Source organism: Sphaerodactylus townsendi, linkage group LG03 (genome assembly GCF_021028975.2).
Source record: "Sphaerodactylus townsendi isolate TG3544 linkage group LG03, MPM_Stown_v2.3, whole genome shotgun sequence".
NCBI classification, from domain to species: Eukaryota; Metazoa; Chordata; class Lepidosauria; order Squamata; family Sphaerodactylidae; genus Sphaerodactylus; species Sphaerodactylus townsendi.
This window is the reverse complement of record NC_059427.1, coordinates 70,013,864-70,030,353: the sequence shown is the minus strand read 5'-3', so window position 1 is coordinate 70,030,353 and position 16,490 is coordinate 70,013,864. Positions and strand designations below refer to the sequence as shown.

The window sequence follows — 16,490 nt, the reverse complement described above, 5'->3', positions numbered from 1 at the left end:
CCCCCCCCACCCCCCCCCCCCCCCACCCCCCCCCCCCCCCACCCCCCCCCCCCCCCACCCCCCCCCCCCCCCACCCCCCCCCCCCCCCACCCCCCCCCCCCCCCACCCCCCCCCCCCCCCACCCCCCCCCCCCCCCACCCCCCCCCCCCCCCACCCCCCCCCCCCCCCACCCCCCCCCCCCCCCACCCCCCCCCCCCCCCACCCCCCCCCCCCCCCACCCCCCCCCCCCCCCACCCCCCCCCCCCCCCACCCCCCCCCCCCCCCACCCCCCCCCCCCCCCACCCCCCCCCCCCCCCACCCCCCCCCCCCCCCACCCCCCCCCCCCCCCACCCCCCCCCCCCCCCACCCCCCCCCCCCCCCACCCCCCCCCCCCCCCACCCCCCCCCCCCCCCACCCCCCCCCCCCCCCACCCCCCCCCCCCCCCACCCCCCCCCCCCCCCACCCCCCCCCCCCCCCACCCCCCCCCCCCCCCACCCCCCCCCCCCCCCACCCCCCCCCCCCCCCACCCCCCCCCCCCCCCACCCCCCCCCCCCCCCACCCCCCCCCCCCCCCACCCCCCCCCCCCCCCACCCCCCCCCCCCCCCACCCCCCCCCCCCCCCACCCCCCCCCCCCCCCACCCCCCCCCCCCCCCACCCCCCCCCCCCCCCACCCCCCCCCCCCCCCACCCCCCCCCCCCCCCACCCCCCCCCCCCCCCACCCCCCCCCCCCCCCACCCCCCCCCCCCCCCACCCCCCCCCCCCCCCACCCCCCCCCCCCCCCACCCCCCCCCCCCCCCACCCCCCCCCCCCCCCACCCCCCCCCCCCCCCACCCCCCCCCCCCCCCACCCCCCCCCCCCCCCACCCCCCCCCCCCCCCACCCCCCCCCCCCCCCACCCCCCCCCCCCCCCACCCCCCCCCCCCCCCACCCCCCCCCCCCCCCACCCCCCCCCCCCCCCACCCCCCCCCCCCCCCACCCCCCCCCCCCCCCACCCCCCCCCCCCCCCACCCCCCCCCCCCCCCACCCCCCCCCCCCCCCACCCCCCCCCCCCCCCACCCCCCCCCCCCCCCACCCCCCCCCCCCCCCACCCCCCCCCCCCCCCACCCCCCCCCCCCCCCACCCCCCCCCCCCCCCACCCCCCCCCCCCCCCACCCCCCCCCCCCCCCACCCCCCCCCCCCCCCACCCCCCCCCCCCCCCACCCCCCCCCCCCCCCACCCCCCCCCCCCCCCACCCCCCCCCCCCCCCACCCCCCCCCCCCCCCACCCCCCCCCCCCCCCACCCCCCCCCCCCCCCACCCCCCCCCCCCCCCACCCCCCCCCCCCCGCAACCCCCCCCCCCCCCACCCCCCCCCCCCCCCCCCCGGAACCCCCCCCCCCCCAACACCCCCCCCCCCCCCCCAACCCCCCCCCCCAACCCCCCCCCCCCCCCCCCCCCCCCCCCCCCCACCCCCCCCCCCCCCCACCCCCCCCCCCCCAAAAAAAAAAAAAGAGAGAGAGGTGCATTTATGATAATTGCCAATTTAGCTTATTGCATCCATAATAATAGTACATTAGTCATTAGCCAAGCATCCAACAGTTGATATTCTCTTACATTGAATTTCACCTGACACTTTATTGCTTGTTCTCCTTATTTAGAGAACTGGAGCTTCTCACAATCGCCCTGCCTTTCCACCTTCTTGTACAATTTAATACCATCCACAACACTGCTCCTCACTGTTCACCCTCAGTTCCACATAATTTACAAACAAATTAAATTGCATTAGTCCAAAAACAGATTCCTGGAGGACGATATCTTTTGAGTGTTTCTCACCATCCAATCGGAGAGGCAAGAAATGAACTCCCCCCCTTCCCAGTTGTGATGAGACTGCCCATCTTTCCTCAGTTCAGGAACTCTCTAAAGCAGTCTTAAACTTAATCAAGAACAACAGCAACTAATCCAACTTGCAGTAACTAAAAAGAACAATAACAGACTAAGTAACTAAAAAGAACAATAACAGAATAATAGACTAAGCAGAAAACTTAAAGTAAAGCAGAAAGATCATAATAAATGAAAGTACCAGTAAATCTGAATAATTTATTTTTCTAACACCCCCCCCCCCAAAAAAAAACAGCATAAATTGCAAATTCAACTTTTACGGTTGCCAGTCTCCACATTTTCCACGTTTACAAATAATTTCAGAGAGATCAATTTTCCTGGAAAAAAAAAAGACACCTTCAGAGGTAAACTTTATGGCATTACACCCTGCTGAGGTATCTCTCTTCCCCAAACCACAGGGTGCCTCTGAGCTCAGGGGCAGGCAACAGAAGCCCCAGTGGAGGGCGGTGGTGACATTAGCCCAATGCAGTGGGAGATGGAGGCTAGTGGTGGGCACAGGAGGTGGTGATAGGCAGAACAATACTGCCCCAGCTCCTTTCTCGGGAGGAGGGCTGGGGACTGAATGTGCCCCCCATATGACATTCTCAAGTTGTGTCAGGGCCTTGAGCCTTCTTGGGCACCCACTCTATGCCTATGTGTGCACTGAAGTCTTAACAAGCTAACACCATTACAGCACTCCCAATTGAGTACAGTACAATGAATAATCTAGCATAGAATCTCTTCAAAGAACAAAAGTTCATCGTGATTTCACTGCCTGAGCCTCGTACAGGAATGTTTGTCTGTATCCCATGATACCGACAAGCTTCTTCTCCACTACTGAAACAAATGGAGAAGTAACTTAGAAATGCTGTGCACAGCTGCTTATAAGAAATATTAGATAATAAGCAGAATTCCAGGAAAGTATAAGTCACACTGCTGAAGCAAAGAAGTTTTACTTCAGTTACGATCCATCTCCTATCCCAAATCTTCAGTCCCTCACTTTACATCAGGTCTTACACACACTTGAAAGTAAAAAGAGAGATTCTTGCTAATTTCAGTTATCTCTGAAGCCTAGGGCAAAGCAAGACCAACTAGTTGCTGCACCTGCTAGAGGACTCCTAATCCTCCAATTAGAATGAAGTAAGAAATTCCTTCATTTTGAGGAGAAATGGAATCATTCACTTTGTGCTGGGTATCTATATGCCAGAAAGATCTATGGTCGGGATTGGGCACCTCATTTGTGGACACCTACAAACAGGCAATGCCCATTCAATATGACCGAGCACCGGTGGGGAGCGGGAGAGACTCAGTGTGTTATTCAACCTGATGGATAAGAAAAGAGAAATTTGGAACTTGAACAACTGCTTACAACATATCCAGAATGCAATTATTTTGGACAGTACGATGATAAATGCCATTTGTCAGATAAAACGCTCAGCAGTTCCCAGGAAGCAGGGACAGTGCCCCTTAGAATTCCTGCAAGGCCTCATAAAAACCAGTTCTTAATAGTAGCTATTGACACCAGTGGTATATCAATTACAATAACTAGAGTTAGTAGACATTGAATAGTCAATAATCACAGCAATTACTTCAGACTGTCAAGCAGGAATGATATGGGAATCCTTTCCAGGAATAAAACCATACAGTATACCAAGAAAATAGCAGCTACGCCAGTGGCAGAATTAGTATGCCATTTGCTTGAAGTCCCCTACACTACATGACCAGAACTGGAGATCCCCAGCTAGTGGAATTGTACTCAATGTGACCCCGCTAAATGGGGAAGTCTGATATCTTGATTCTTAGTTCACTCCCAGAACTAATGAGGAGAAAGATTTCCATCCAGCAAGTGTTCTGCATTTGTTGTAGATGCTTGTTCTCACTAACAATGGTATGATAGGCCCTCTTCCTTTTTCACAACCCCACAGCCCTCCTAATGTTCAACTCATGCCACTATGATAACAGTAAATAGGCCTCGTCTGTGTCCTAGCTAACTGTCCATTTCTTCCCTTTCAGTCATTGTTTCTTTATGCTCACCCTCCCTCCCATTATGCAGGGAGCCCCAGATATTCCAATTATTTCCATTTTTTGCCATCAAATTGCAGATGACCCTTGCAGCAGTTCCACTGGAGGAAGGACCACTTAAACTGTAGGTGGGATGAAGGCTCCTTAGAGGAGGTTGAGATCCACCCCACTGAGTTTGGTATATGAGTACCAAACTACTGACTGAAAAGGACTAAATGGCAGCCATGGTTAACGCTACAGCTGTCGTTAACTGCCAAACTGTCTACACAACATCTTACATTTGCTGAAAAGTTCTGTGTGTCAAAGGCAAACAGTGAAATACATATTAAGTTAGATAACGTTACTAGTCTCCACCCATGGACCTCAGCTACTTCAGTCTATCAAAATATTACTGCAATTCTGAAGAAAAGCTTAACAAATGAATGGCTTGCAACAGGCAAGTGTTCAAGCAGATGGTAGCAATGATCATCTTGTGTCAGTAATGTTTGTTTGTCAAGTTATTCATCAGTCATACACGTCTCCAGTTTGGAGTGAACAGCTACTGTTAAGCTTTTTACCAAAAACAAATTATAAATAACAGGCAATCACACCACCATCACTCACATAGATTTTCTAATGGATGAGAATTTCAAAATGCTTGTGAAAATTTCAAGGATCCCATACTGCAAAAGGAGCTATTTATTTGCATTCAGATGCCTTAGATAAATAAAGATTTGGCTCTGATGAGCACAAATACAGATTCCCGATGCGCGTGTGCATTTCATTCATTGCCCTCCCTCAACCTCTCACAGGTGGGACGTGATAGAAGATTGAAAGCTTTGAATCAAGCTCCAAATTACTCAAAACAGATGGCAGGGTGAACTGGAGTTTCCTACCAACACTCCAGGATTCTAAAACTGAAATTAAATGATGTGAGCTAACTGGAGTGATAGGCTGAGTCAGTAAGATAATTTCACATTTTCAGGCCTATCAAACACCCTTAACTAGTAGCTGAGATAAAGTAAGGCCTCAGGTAAAGAAAGAACATTCCCAGCACCAACCACCCAAGACGCTTTTCAACTGTAGATAGCAGGAATTGAAACTTTGGCAAAGTTTAGTCTTTTGTTTTTTTTTTAGTCTTTTGACAGTTAGCTTGTAATATCAGTTTTTTTTCTTTTGGGGGAAACTTTGGCAAACAAGTTATGTACCTTTCCATTCATACCTCCTCCTCATTTTCAGCATTAGGCATCGCAAGATTCAAACCAGGAACTCCGTAGGTCATACATAGATGCTTTACTCCTTTGTGAGCAAGGCTTCCAACCACTCAAGCCCTGGAAGTTCTTTGCTCAAGTTCACAGGGCAGCCTTGTTCTGGGGACACTTTTAACAGCACAGCTTAGAACAGACCAAAACAATAAATGAGAAGAAGCAACATTTGCAAGTCAAGCAGAAACAAAGCTGATCCAAATTTTGCTCAGAGGCCCAACTTCATTAGTGTTCAATTAGCCAATCTGGCATTAAACCTCACACTAGCAAGCAGCCCTTCACTGGCATACTTCCTGTCTTATATCCTGTGTTGTGCCGCAGTTGTAGGTGGGGTTGTCTTTGCCTCAGATATCTATTTAGAAACAGCTGCAAATAAATTGTTTCCAGAGAAAAAACAGGTCACCTGTCATGCCAACGTTTTCAGGAAAGCCTCTTAGCATTTAAGCAGTAGGTGGAACTGAAGTTTCAAAATAAACTTTTAATGTTTTTATTCTGATCATTTGTATTGATTGAAGGTTACATAAACCAGAAGACTGTATAATATCTAACTTAAAGTCAAATTTTATTTGACAATTATAACATCACAAATGGGCAAATCAAAAAGCACCCAAGTCAAAGCCTTGTTGTTAGATTCCATGTTCTGGGTCACATGACATTATGGCTTCAAAACAGAAACATAATTTGTCACTAACCTTAGAATTTTCTCAAGCAGCAATGAGAAGCTGGCTATATACCAATGAACAAATGCTCAGGTACAAGTTAACCTCTCTGTACAGAATGTTTCCCCTGCTTTATATACTAGCTTTAGAAGCAGTTTTTGATACTCAGCTCCTGTTCATCAAAGGTTGGCCCAACATAGTGTTAATTCTACTCCAACAAGTGTGTAGAATAACTGCAATTATCCCTATATATAGCAAATTTCCATACCCTGAAAGATTGACATGACTTCCCACAATGCTACTTGAGACCGTACTATCCAAAATCAGGAAAATGAAAAAGGCCTTCAAGTTCTTCCTTTGTCCAGTATTTATATAAGTTTCAAAACAGAACAAAAGGTTACTGAGCTATAGGGCTCATTAACTGTGTCTTTCCTGTAATGAGCATCTTACAGAAGGGGAAAAGGAAAGAGAGGATGCCTGCAAAAATAGTTTAGGTGCCTATTTTTTATATCAGAATAAGTGGAACACTATAACAATCTACAGCACTGCCAATGTGTTGATCGTACAAACCCAGGACATGCAAGCTTAGCCTTAGCCCCAAGGTGCATTGGCACTAAGGAGAGGGATTTCGGACAAATGATCCCTTTCTACTCTTTAGGTATCCCCTGCCATTAAGTGATGAAAACTGGGACTCATCCAATGGCATTCAAACCTCTGGGGTGGGAAATAAAACAAGAAGGTGTTTTCCCCCTGACCAATAAACAATAATTTCCCTTCAATCAAAAGAAACTGTTCAAGTTCTTGATTATTTTATACATAAGACTAAGATATACAGGAGAAGCAGACTCCATCTCAAATTATGTAATCAGTGTGTATTTGCTTCATATTGAAGAACTCTTTTTTTCCAAATCATGTTGTTTCCAACACACAAATTTCTAACATCCTGCAAAAAATAAAGCTCGTATCACGTTCATCCAAGAAATCTTCCAATCAGAGGCGTAGCTGGGCCAGAGTGCGCTCGGTGCGCACGTCTCCTGGGAAATGTAGTTCCCACCAGAACAGGAAGGCCTGTTCTCCAGCCTGCTCGGTTTCCTCAAGTAAGTGTGGGGGGGCTGCAGGGGGGCCGCTGTGGGGGAATCATGCCAGCCTCCCTGCGGCGCCCCCCCCCCCCCACACACACACACACTTACTTTAGTAAACTGAACAGGCTGCAGAACAGGCCTTCCTGTTCTGGTGGGAATTATTTCCCAGCAGAAATATAGTTCCCACCAGAACAGGAAGGCCTGTTCTCCAGCCTGCTCGGTTTTCTGAAGTAAGTGGGGGGGCACTGTGGGGGGTAAGGGGGAGGGGCCAGGGGGATTTTGCGCCCCCCACGACCCAAATTTGTGTGCCCGGTGCGTCGCATACCCCCACCCCCTGGGAGCTTCGCCGCTGCTTCCAATGCAAGTTTTAAAAAATAAACTGCAAGCAGTATAGTCTGAGACAGTTGTGGAAATCTAATCCAGATGAATTAATCTACCCATGATGTGCATGTGATTTGAGCCAATAGTTGTAGTTATTAACAATACTGGGAAACTGGTCAAATGGAAAACCATTCACTTCTAAAAATCACTAAAACAATGCCAGCAAAACTGAATATTATCACATCTGCGTTACCACTCATACTTAAGTGCAACTTTATTTTATACAGAGTCTATGTCCTCGCAAACTGGATATTAAAATGCTTAGTAGAGTCTACTTTTGGTGGTGGAGCCATTAAGTTGCAGCCAACCTATGGTGACCCTGTACAGTCTGCAAGGAAATAAGTGAACAGAAGTGGCTTGCCTTTGAATAGTTACCCTGAACTTTCTTGGTGACTCCCATCCAAATACTTACCAGAACTGGCCCTGCTTAGCTTCTGAGATCTGATAAGATCAGGCAACTCTGGCCCATCCAGGTCAGAGTCCTGCCCACTTTTACTTTTAGTGACTGGTTATTCTAAGTGATTATGTATTTATTTATTAGAAGGGAAACTGATGCAGGCCCTTGCTTCACCAATGGAACAGCCATATAATGAGTGGGTGTCGTTTTCATAGAAACTATTAGCCTGAACAGCAAAATGCATATATAGATGGAACAGACTGGTGAACTCAACAGTGACATTCCTATGCCAAAATACAGATTCAATGGATAAGAAAACCTGGATTTCATCTTGTCAATTAAATTAAACACATACCAAATAAGTACCAAAACACATAAAATCTTGCACCAATGCTTTCAACAATATGGTGAGTAGATGCACCTATTCAAAACAGAAGCATGTGTTCTTCAGAATGACTACGCTTCATCAGCTTTAAGCAGTGCTTTATGCTCTTGGGGGTGGGGAGGCGGGAGAACTTTGAGGGGCCGGCAGAGCCGTGGGTGATTAGGCACCACTGCTCTGCTGGCTGGGATGGGTGCTTGGGGGTGGAGAAACAGAAGAGCTTCTTCGGGGCCAGGGAGTAGGGGGCCCCAGGAGCTGCTGCTCTGTACCCATGGGGTGGGTGGAGGCAGGGGAGCTTCTGTGGGCCTGTGAAGCAGTGGGTGCCAAGGTGCTGTTGCTCCACTGACCGGGCTGGGATGCTGGAGTTTGCTCCTGGGTTGGGGAAGGCAGGCAGGGGAGGGGATGGAATGTCACGCACAAATGGATGAGCAGGACTTTGTGAGTGCTGCTCAAGTGAGTCCTGCTCACTCATTGCTGGAGAGTTCATAGTTTGTGAAATTCTATCCCTTAGCCTTTTATTTGCTACGATGGACCAAAGCTGCCAAGGGAAATGCAAGTCTTAATTTAGTTTCAATAATATACATTTTTAGTTGCTTAAATGAGTATGGAGGGTACAATTTCTGTGAAAATTGATACTCAATGCATTTGCCTTCAATGTCTCATCACTTCAGTAGGTCTTTAATTCATAGTAAGCACTACTAAATGGAAACCAGCTTTTGCATTTAAGTGATAAAAAATCTTTGGCCCTCTAAAATAGAGGCAACTGGGTGCAACAGAAATTGTTCAGCCAATTATTAGAAAAGCTGTTAACTCATTCCCAAGAAGCAGTCTAAATTAAAAGTGCTCAAACACGGAAGCAACAATCCCCAAAGGGAAAGAAGCAAGAAATTAAGGAAAATTTCAAAAGAACACTTCACCAAGAAATGCATTAAGCAAAATCCTTTCCCTAGGCTTAATGGCCAATAGTACTTCAGAAACTCTTTTTCTCTTTTAAAATCTATTGGGGGTAGGAGTCACACAGAAACCCCTTTGAGTGTGTTATTTTTAGACACAGGCTAACATCATAATTCTCAACCACCTTATTCCTGAGCCACTGGGGTGAAGATATCTACTTTGAACTATCCTTCAACCACTCGACACTCCATTTTAGAACTACCAGAACTAAGTACTGGAAAGTTTTACATCAATGCAAAATCTTTTAGAGAAGCTTTTATCATAACCCAAACCTTCCACTGTGCAATCTCTGGCTTTTGATACTGATCAGTACTTTAAGAGTTCTCCCAAACCTGGGGGCGGGGGGTGTTATTTGATTGGACCATGTTTAATTTATAAGCTGCCATGGTTTTGTGAGTTAGAATATCATCTTCCTGGAATGAGTTGTTACAATACAAACTTCCAATGTCTTTATAATAATGATGATGAAAGTGTATGGCAGATTCTAAGCAGCCTAAGCAGAATTTACACAACACAGAAGAAAAAAGCAAGGCAAGAATGTTTTTTTCCCAGCTTGTTTTCCGGACGAACTAAAGAAGTCCAAAATGGCCATGAGTAGCACCCTTTGATTACTTCAATGCATGTGGTCATTGATGTCTCTGAAGTATCAGCAAAACTTTTAAAAGACAACTCAGTTACGTGCATGAGAAGCAGAAACAGGAAAGTCCTGAAATGAAAGGGTCCACTAAGAACACCTTTGCGTCAAATCACAAATAAGTAAATGGAGTGATAATAGGACAAAAAACCCAAGCACCGACAAGAAATTGAGCCTCTGATGGTTGCAGCTATTACCCCAAACCAGAGAAAACTACCAATACAAAAATATTTACTGCCCTGCACAGAAAGCTGATGGTCATTCAATCTTTTATCAGAAAAAGGAGGTTACAACAAATATAACAGAATGTAAACACTGGGGACTAATTAAAGTAATTTTATTAGACAGATAGTAAAAACAAAAACTGTCTGTGTCCCCATCAAAAGAGAAAGAAAACTAAACTTCAAAATGACTGTTTGAAGATTTGCATGTTCATATTTTTCTAACTCTTCCTCCAAGAAATGTAGGGAAATGTACATGGTTCTTTCCCCACACATTCAGTCCTTACCACAAACTTGTCAGGCAGGATATAATGAGAGAGAGTGAGTGGTCTAAAATCTCTTGGTGAGATTCAAGACTGAGTGACGACTTGGACTTGGGTTGTAATCCAGTACACTAATCACTGCTGCCCTCTGTTTCTTCAGTGCATCCCACTTTCCTTCCACATAACTTAACATGACATAATTAAGAATCCCAGCAGGCCTCCTATGTAGGTGCTGACCATCAATTTGCTCAGTTTCAGTAAGACCATGCCTTGAACCAACAACCATACTGTCTTCGACTAATATAAATCATCTATTCTGACAGGACTTTTTGACAACCTGATTTTAGACTGTCATCTTACAAGGATATCTCCTTGTGGGCAGTCCTTCCTAGAGAAGCTTACCAATCTTAAATTTTCCTGAGCTTCAAGAGGAAGATTAAAACGTGGTTTTCAGACAGGGTTTTTGATGCACACTGAGCGGCTAGAAATATTATAAAAGACAGACTGCCAAATTAATTAATTTGTTGCTGTATTCATTGCTTGTTTTGTGGTATTGTTTTATATTCTTTGTGGACCGCTTTGGGAGTCTTGGCTATTTCTTTAAAATTTCTGCCCTAGCTATAAACACAATCTTGCAGCAAGGATTTGCTGATAAAAACCACTAAAAGAATCCCACTCCAATAGCCCTTAATGACTTCACTCTATTTAAAGTATTTACTTACCAGATTTCATGTGCTGTAATGATCTGAAATTAACAAGCCATCCTTGATTTTTTTAACAATAAGTACAGCATTAACAATTAGTATCCAGGCAGCAAGATGTCTTGCATGACTGATTATTTTACCACTCTATGTGAAGCTCAGTCTTTTTTCCCTCCAACCATTCCAAGTTCACTTCAAAAATTCTTCAGTTATGTGTCAGCTTAAAACCAGAGCATTAAAAATTCTGATAGAAATGTAAAATGGTATTCAATCTAGCAAACAACGTACACCAATGCTTTTAAGTATCTTTTTGTGTACTTCAAAGATTGCTTGAATAGTAATTCATCCACCTTAGATATCCAAAAATAACTCCAACGATCACTAGAGTCTATTCATTCTTGCAGAGTGATATTATTATTATTTTTCTGTTTGGTTTTCTGGAAGCTCTACAAGAAGAAAAATTATCACAGGGGCCAGCTTGGCCACCATTAACATCTGTCATCCAGACTCACACAGAAGAGTACAACTTGTGCGGAAAAAAATGCAAACATACTGAACAAAAACTTGCAGGAACGTATTTAAGACAAGCAATACTAGTTATTAACAACGGCACAGAAAGAAACGCTGCTACATATCATAAATTAGTGGATTACAGTTGTCACAAACAGATATTTCAATGTAGTATTAATGCAATCTATTTTATTTAGAAGATACTCTCAAAACCACAATTTTCCTAAACATGAGGTCAGAAGCCTATCATCTATATGAAAAAGTGTGCAAAAAAGACTGGAAAAGCACCTCTAGTTTTTAAGCAATGGGATTCTTCAGGGGCTGCTGCTAGATAACCACAGAGTTCCAAGGCATGGTTCTATCAGTACAAGGCTGGGGAGAGGGGCGCTTTCCAGGCCCTTTTTGGCCTCTGAGAGAGGATTCACTGGGGTCAGGTATAGGGTTTCCAGGTCCAAATTGGGAAAAGCCTCAAGATTTTGTAGCAAAGTTTGAAAAGGGCAGTGCTACAGGAAGGAAGAGGCCTCAGTCAGATATGCCATAGAGTCCACCAAACCCATCATTATCCTCAACCCTATGCCAATGAAAATCTATTGGACCACTTCAACAACCTGTCTACTAACTGCCCATCAATTACCAGACTCAGTTTTAAGTAGTGGCTATCACATACAAAGCCCTCCATGACCTTGGACCCTCATATTTGCAAGATTGCCTCTCCTCCTTTGTTTCATCATGACAGTTTTGCTCACCTGAAAGGGATGTCCTGTAGGTGCCAACCTGCAAATGGGCAAAATCCACAACTGCCTGCACATGTGCTTCCACTGTGGGCTCCACCTTGTGAAATGGCCTGTTCAAGGAGGTCAGGAAAGCTCCCACTCTCCTGGGAGCAAAACTATGCAAAACTGAATTATGCAAGAGAGTTTTTCTATGCCAGTAAAAGGGTACTACTGTACAATGTGATTCACAAGGTTGCTTGGATAAATTATTAGGGAATGTGATCTTTATTATTGCATATAGTTTGCTCCAAGTAGGATCCCACTAGGTGATTTTGCATAATTTAATGTGTTGTGCTAATACATATACTTTGCTCCAGTTCTGGTTTTTACATTTCTGGTTGGTTCTACAACTCTGATCCTGTTGCACTGTTTATTGAAAGTTCCACACTGATGATTGTACTGACTCACTCTGTGTAATCTGCCTCGAGTCCCAGTAATAAAGGTGGACTATAAACAACATTAATTAATTAATTAACCAACCAGTATAGGCCTCAAAACATATAAACCTCACATTCTGTCTCCTTGCCACATGGACTACTTGCACACGTCAGAAGCAGTTTACACAAGGAAGCAACAAACACTAGATTAAAATTATTTAATAATGATTATCTTATCTCACAGAATTGACAAGAAGCAGAATCCATTTAAACCACAGCTACTGCTCTGACCAAATCACAACCTGTAAAAAGCTATAGCATGATTTGCAAAATGAAGATAAAACTTCCCCAAAACCCAGTCGCACTCATAGGAAAGCATACAATATTACTGATGCACAGCATTGAACAATTTAAGAGTGGGGGGGGGGGGGACCTCATATTCTGTTTACTTACCTGGAAAGAAATTCCCTGAAATAATTTAGGCATGCTTCCAAATAAACATCCGCAGAACTGATTACTTAGAACTGACAAAAGTACCAGATGCTACCAATCTTTCTAGATCTGGAAAAACAAACCATATTCCAGTAGCTTTGTATACCCCTACATTAAAAAAGATGTATCCCATTTTTTCCCACAACTTTCTCCCCTGTTCTTTACTTTTAAAACAAAAGTAACTTCCTTATTCCTGTCATCAACAGTTCTCTTCTTTTTGGGTTGACTATGCCCAGCCAGCTATACTCATATACTGAGGTACTGCAAAGCACAATTTTAGATTTGAAAGACTGAATCAATAATCACTTTCCTTGGAAATATACACTGAAAGATGTAACAAAGGGAAATGTTACTAGAACAGAAAATCTGTGTTTAGAGGGAGAAGCCTAAGGCAACGGTATCAAAAGATTAATTAGATTAATTAGTCCATTCCTTAAAGTCTCATGCTTCTTAAGGACAGTTCATTCAGGCTCAAATGTTTACTAAATGTATGGAAATTAGTGATCCAATATATCAAAGTGTTTACAGAGGGGTATACTGACTTGGTTGGCAAAAAGTCTGCTACAGAACTAGCACATGATAAGGACAGTATTAGTGCATGTCAGTTTCACACAGAGTTTGTATGGAAACTCTAGGGTTCTCCTTGCTATATCAATGTTTAACATGGGGCAGTGCTCTCATAGATGAAATTGTATCAATCGAAAGAGCACTTCACCTTGTAATGCATTTATAAAATAAAAATATTCTTCAGAATGTTCAAGCAACTGCTCACGTGACCCAAAAGCACAATATGAGTGCTTCTGGTTTGGTTTTACTTCTCCAAGCTTGTGCAACGATGAACGTTCTTACAAAAAGGAAGAGAAGAATAACGTTTCATAAAAGTAACACCAGTAAGTACTGCAGGAAGCTGGGGCACTAAGAACCAGCCATTATTGCTGCTAAAAGAACAGCACACATCTCTGCAGGGGAAGGGAAAGAGGAGGACAGCAGGACAAGAAAAAAATCAGTAATTGAAGTGTAAGCCAACAGAAATAGTTATATTGAGGGTGTGAAGAAGTGTTCCGGTTACAGTACCCCACACCCTTGGTCTTCTGAGGGGGGGGGGGGGACGGACCACACTATTCTCAATTACTCACTAACTCCAGGAGCAGCCTCTGCTCACTTCCAATTTAGTAGTGCAATCCTAAACAGTATCCAACACTTCTAAGCACACTGATTTCAGCTGACTTAAAAGGGAGTAACTCTGTTTAAGACTGCACCACAAACTACTCTTCCCAGTATCACAAAGAATACAACAAAACAGAAAGGGGGGGGGGGTGTAAGAGATTTCAGCACTTCTGGATGCTATTGAGGAAGATTTGTGAGAAGCTTGAGAAGAAGGGCAGGGAGGGGGTTAAGATGTGGACACCGGAGGCATTCCAAAATTTCACTTCATTTGTTGAAATAAACAGCTGGCTGCTAAAAGCAGTGAGCTAAATTAGGGAAGTGAATGGGACAAGAAGAGGAAGGGGAACCGTTCTAATGTTCATTCAAAGGATATGACTATAACCAATCCCTTGGCCCAAAAGGGCTACAGGAAGAGTTGAAAAGCTTTAAGAGGTAGATCACACACACACGGTGATTCTAATCCACTTGAATAAATGGATAAAGCCATTAGTCGACAGCTCCAGGCTACTTAATCTGGAATAAAAAACTGAGGGCTGGTCAATCTTGATGCTGCTCCAGGAGTCGGGCAGGGGTGTGGCGCCCGCAGAAAGAGAGAGACAAGCCCCGCAGGCCAAGCCAGGAGTCCTGAAGCGCCTGCAGGAGGGACCCGGAGAGCCCCAGAAGGGGGGGGGGGGGGGGAGATCTGAATGTGCAGATAGGCATGCGGGTCGAGAGGCGTACGTCTGCACGGGAGTAAACCCTCTCAACTCAGCGACCCTTACTTCCGAGTAAACATGGCTGGGAGTCAAACGGATGGCCGTCCGAGTAGGGGGAGGGAGTTGGAGGGGCCCCGACGGCGCGGCGCTCTCTTACCGAGGAGAAGCAGCTTCACCTCCCGCGCCGCTTTCTCGCCGTCCTCGCGGAGGTTCTTGTCGATCATCTTGGAGCGCTCGGCGGCCGCTTTGTCCTCGGCGCTCACGGTGCAGCCCATGGCGCCACGGGGCTCGGGCCGGCCGCGGGAGACAGGGGCGGCGGGCGGGCTCGGGAGCGGCTGTGGCCCCGCAGGGGCGAGGGGGCTGCCGAGGGCGCCTGGGCAAGGCGGGGCGGGTGGCGGTCGCTGCTTCTTGCCCGTCCGGCAGCCGGCGCGGCGGAGTCTGAGCAGCCGCTGCCTCTCGGATGGGGGGGAGGAAGGGCGGGGCCCGAGGGCGGGACTGGTCCGCTCAGCCCGAGCTCCACTCCACGCTCCGCAAGGGGGAAACGAAGGAAGGAAGGAAGGAAGGAGCAGGGAGGGGACTCTAGGCGGGCTTGTCGTCACCGCGAGGAGAAAGAAGGGGCGGCCCCGGACGCGCAGGGGTGGGGGGATGTCTGGGGGAAGGGAGGAAAGAGAAAGCGGATGCAAGAAACTGGGTTGAGACCGAGAGGGGCGCTGGGAGGGCGTGAAGGTTTTAAAAAAGGCGGGCGGGGGGCTGCCTGAGCTGCGAGGATGATAAAGGCAGACAGTAAAGGAGACTTTGCAGAGATCGAAATGGGAGTTGCAAAACTTGAGTAAGGATTGGCGTAAGCTGCCGGGGGTTCCCGAGGTTCTGGAGTGCACGTGAATTACGTGGGTTTGGCCTGGCTGCAGAGACCGCTGCTTGGAGAAATGTCAGTGCTTGGGTTGGCGAAAAGCCATGCTGGATGGTCCCTACTTCTGTGGAACTGTGCATCAAGTGAACAACGAGGCCAGCAATGGCTGTAGTTCTCGAAGAGAAGGTTGATTTTCGTAGCAGGGAGAAGACCAGCTTTGTGATGTATTGGGCAATGTTTCTGTGTTAATCACTTCTGCACAGCCTATTAGAATACTGGCGAAGTAGAGATTCGGTAAAAATACGAGGATGGACGCAATAAGTCACGTGCTATTTACAAAAAGCGATCTGTAGCCATCCTGTGAAGACTCGGAAGCGTTCAACAGCGTGACTTAAGGTTGTTTCCACAGCAGAGTTCTTGATCTGTGATTCCCATGCCCACCAGCAGCAGTTTTCATTTTTGCTGCTGCATCACACCATCATCCTTCCAAGTGTTCCCTGTCTCTGGATTTTCCCAAACTGGCTTTGGTACAATCTTTCTGGGAAAACTCTTCCTATATTTTGGGGGAAATACAAACCCCTGTACATCTGGTGCCATTTTCCCTTTCACCTCTCACCCCCACCATAATAGATGGACTTTTTTAGTTACAAGTTTTGGTATGCTGTTCCACTGTTCAAATTCTGTAGTGATAGTTCTACTGCTGATTTCTAATAGTTAGTTAGATCCTCCCATGCATATTAGACAACAAGTGCTCTCCAGCATTTCCGGTCTTGGGCGAGTGTTTCAGCCTCTTCCTATGCAATATTCAGTGCCTTTGCTACTGCTGATTTCTAATAAATGACAAAAAAAGCCT

The 16,490-nt window shown here is 47.0% G+C and overlaps 1 protein-coding gene across 1 annotated transcript in view; it reads right to left on the bottom strand.

The window, feature by feature from the left end:
* Nucleotides 1-15,205, bottom strand: part of GNAI2 (G protein subunit alpha i2) — a 157,631-nt gene extending 142,426 nt beyond the window's left edge. The window contains exon 1 of the mRNA XM_048487350.1: nucleotides 14,945-15,205. Within this exon, the coding sequence (XP_048343307.1) occupies nucleotides 14,945-15,062 (118 nt within the window). The 5' untranslated portion in view covers nucleotides 15,063-15,205. The remainder of the gene's footprint in view (nucleotides 1-14,944) is intronic.
* Between the last annotated feature and the right edge of the window lie 1,285 nt (nucleotides 15,206-16,490).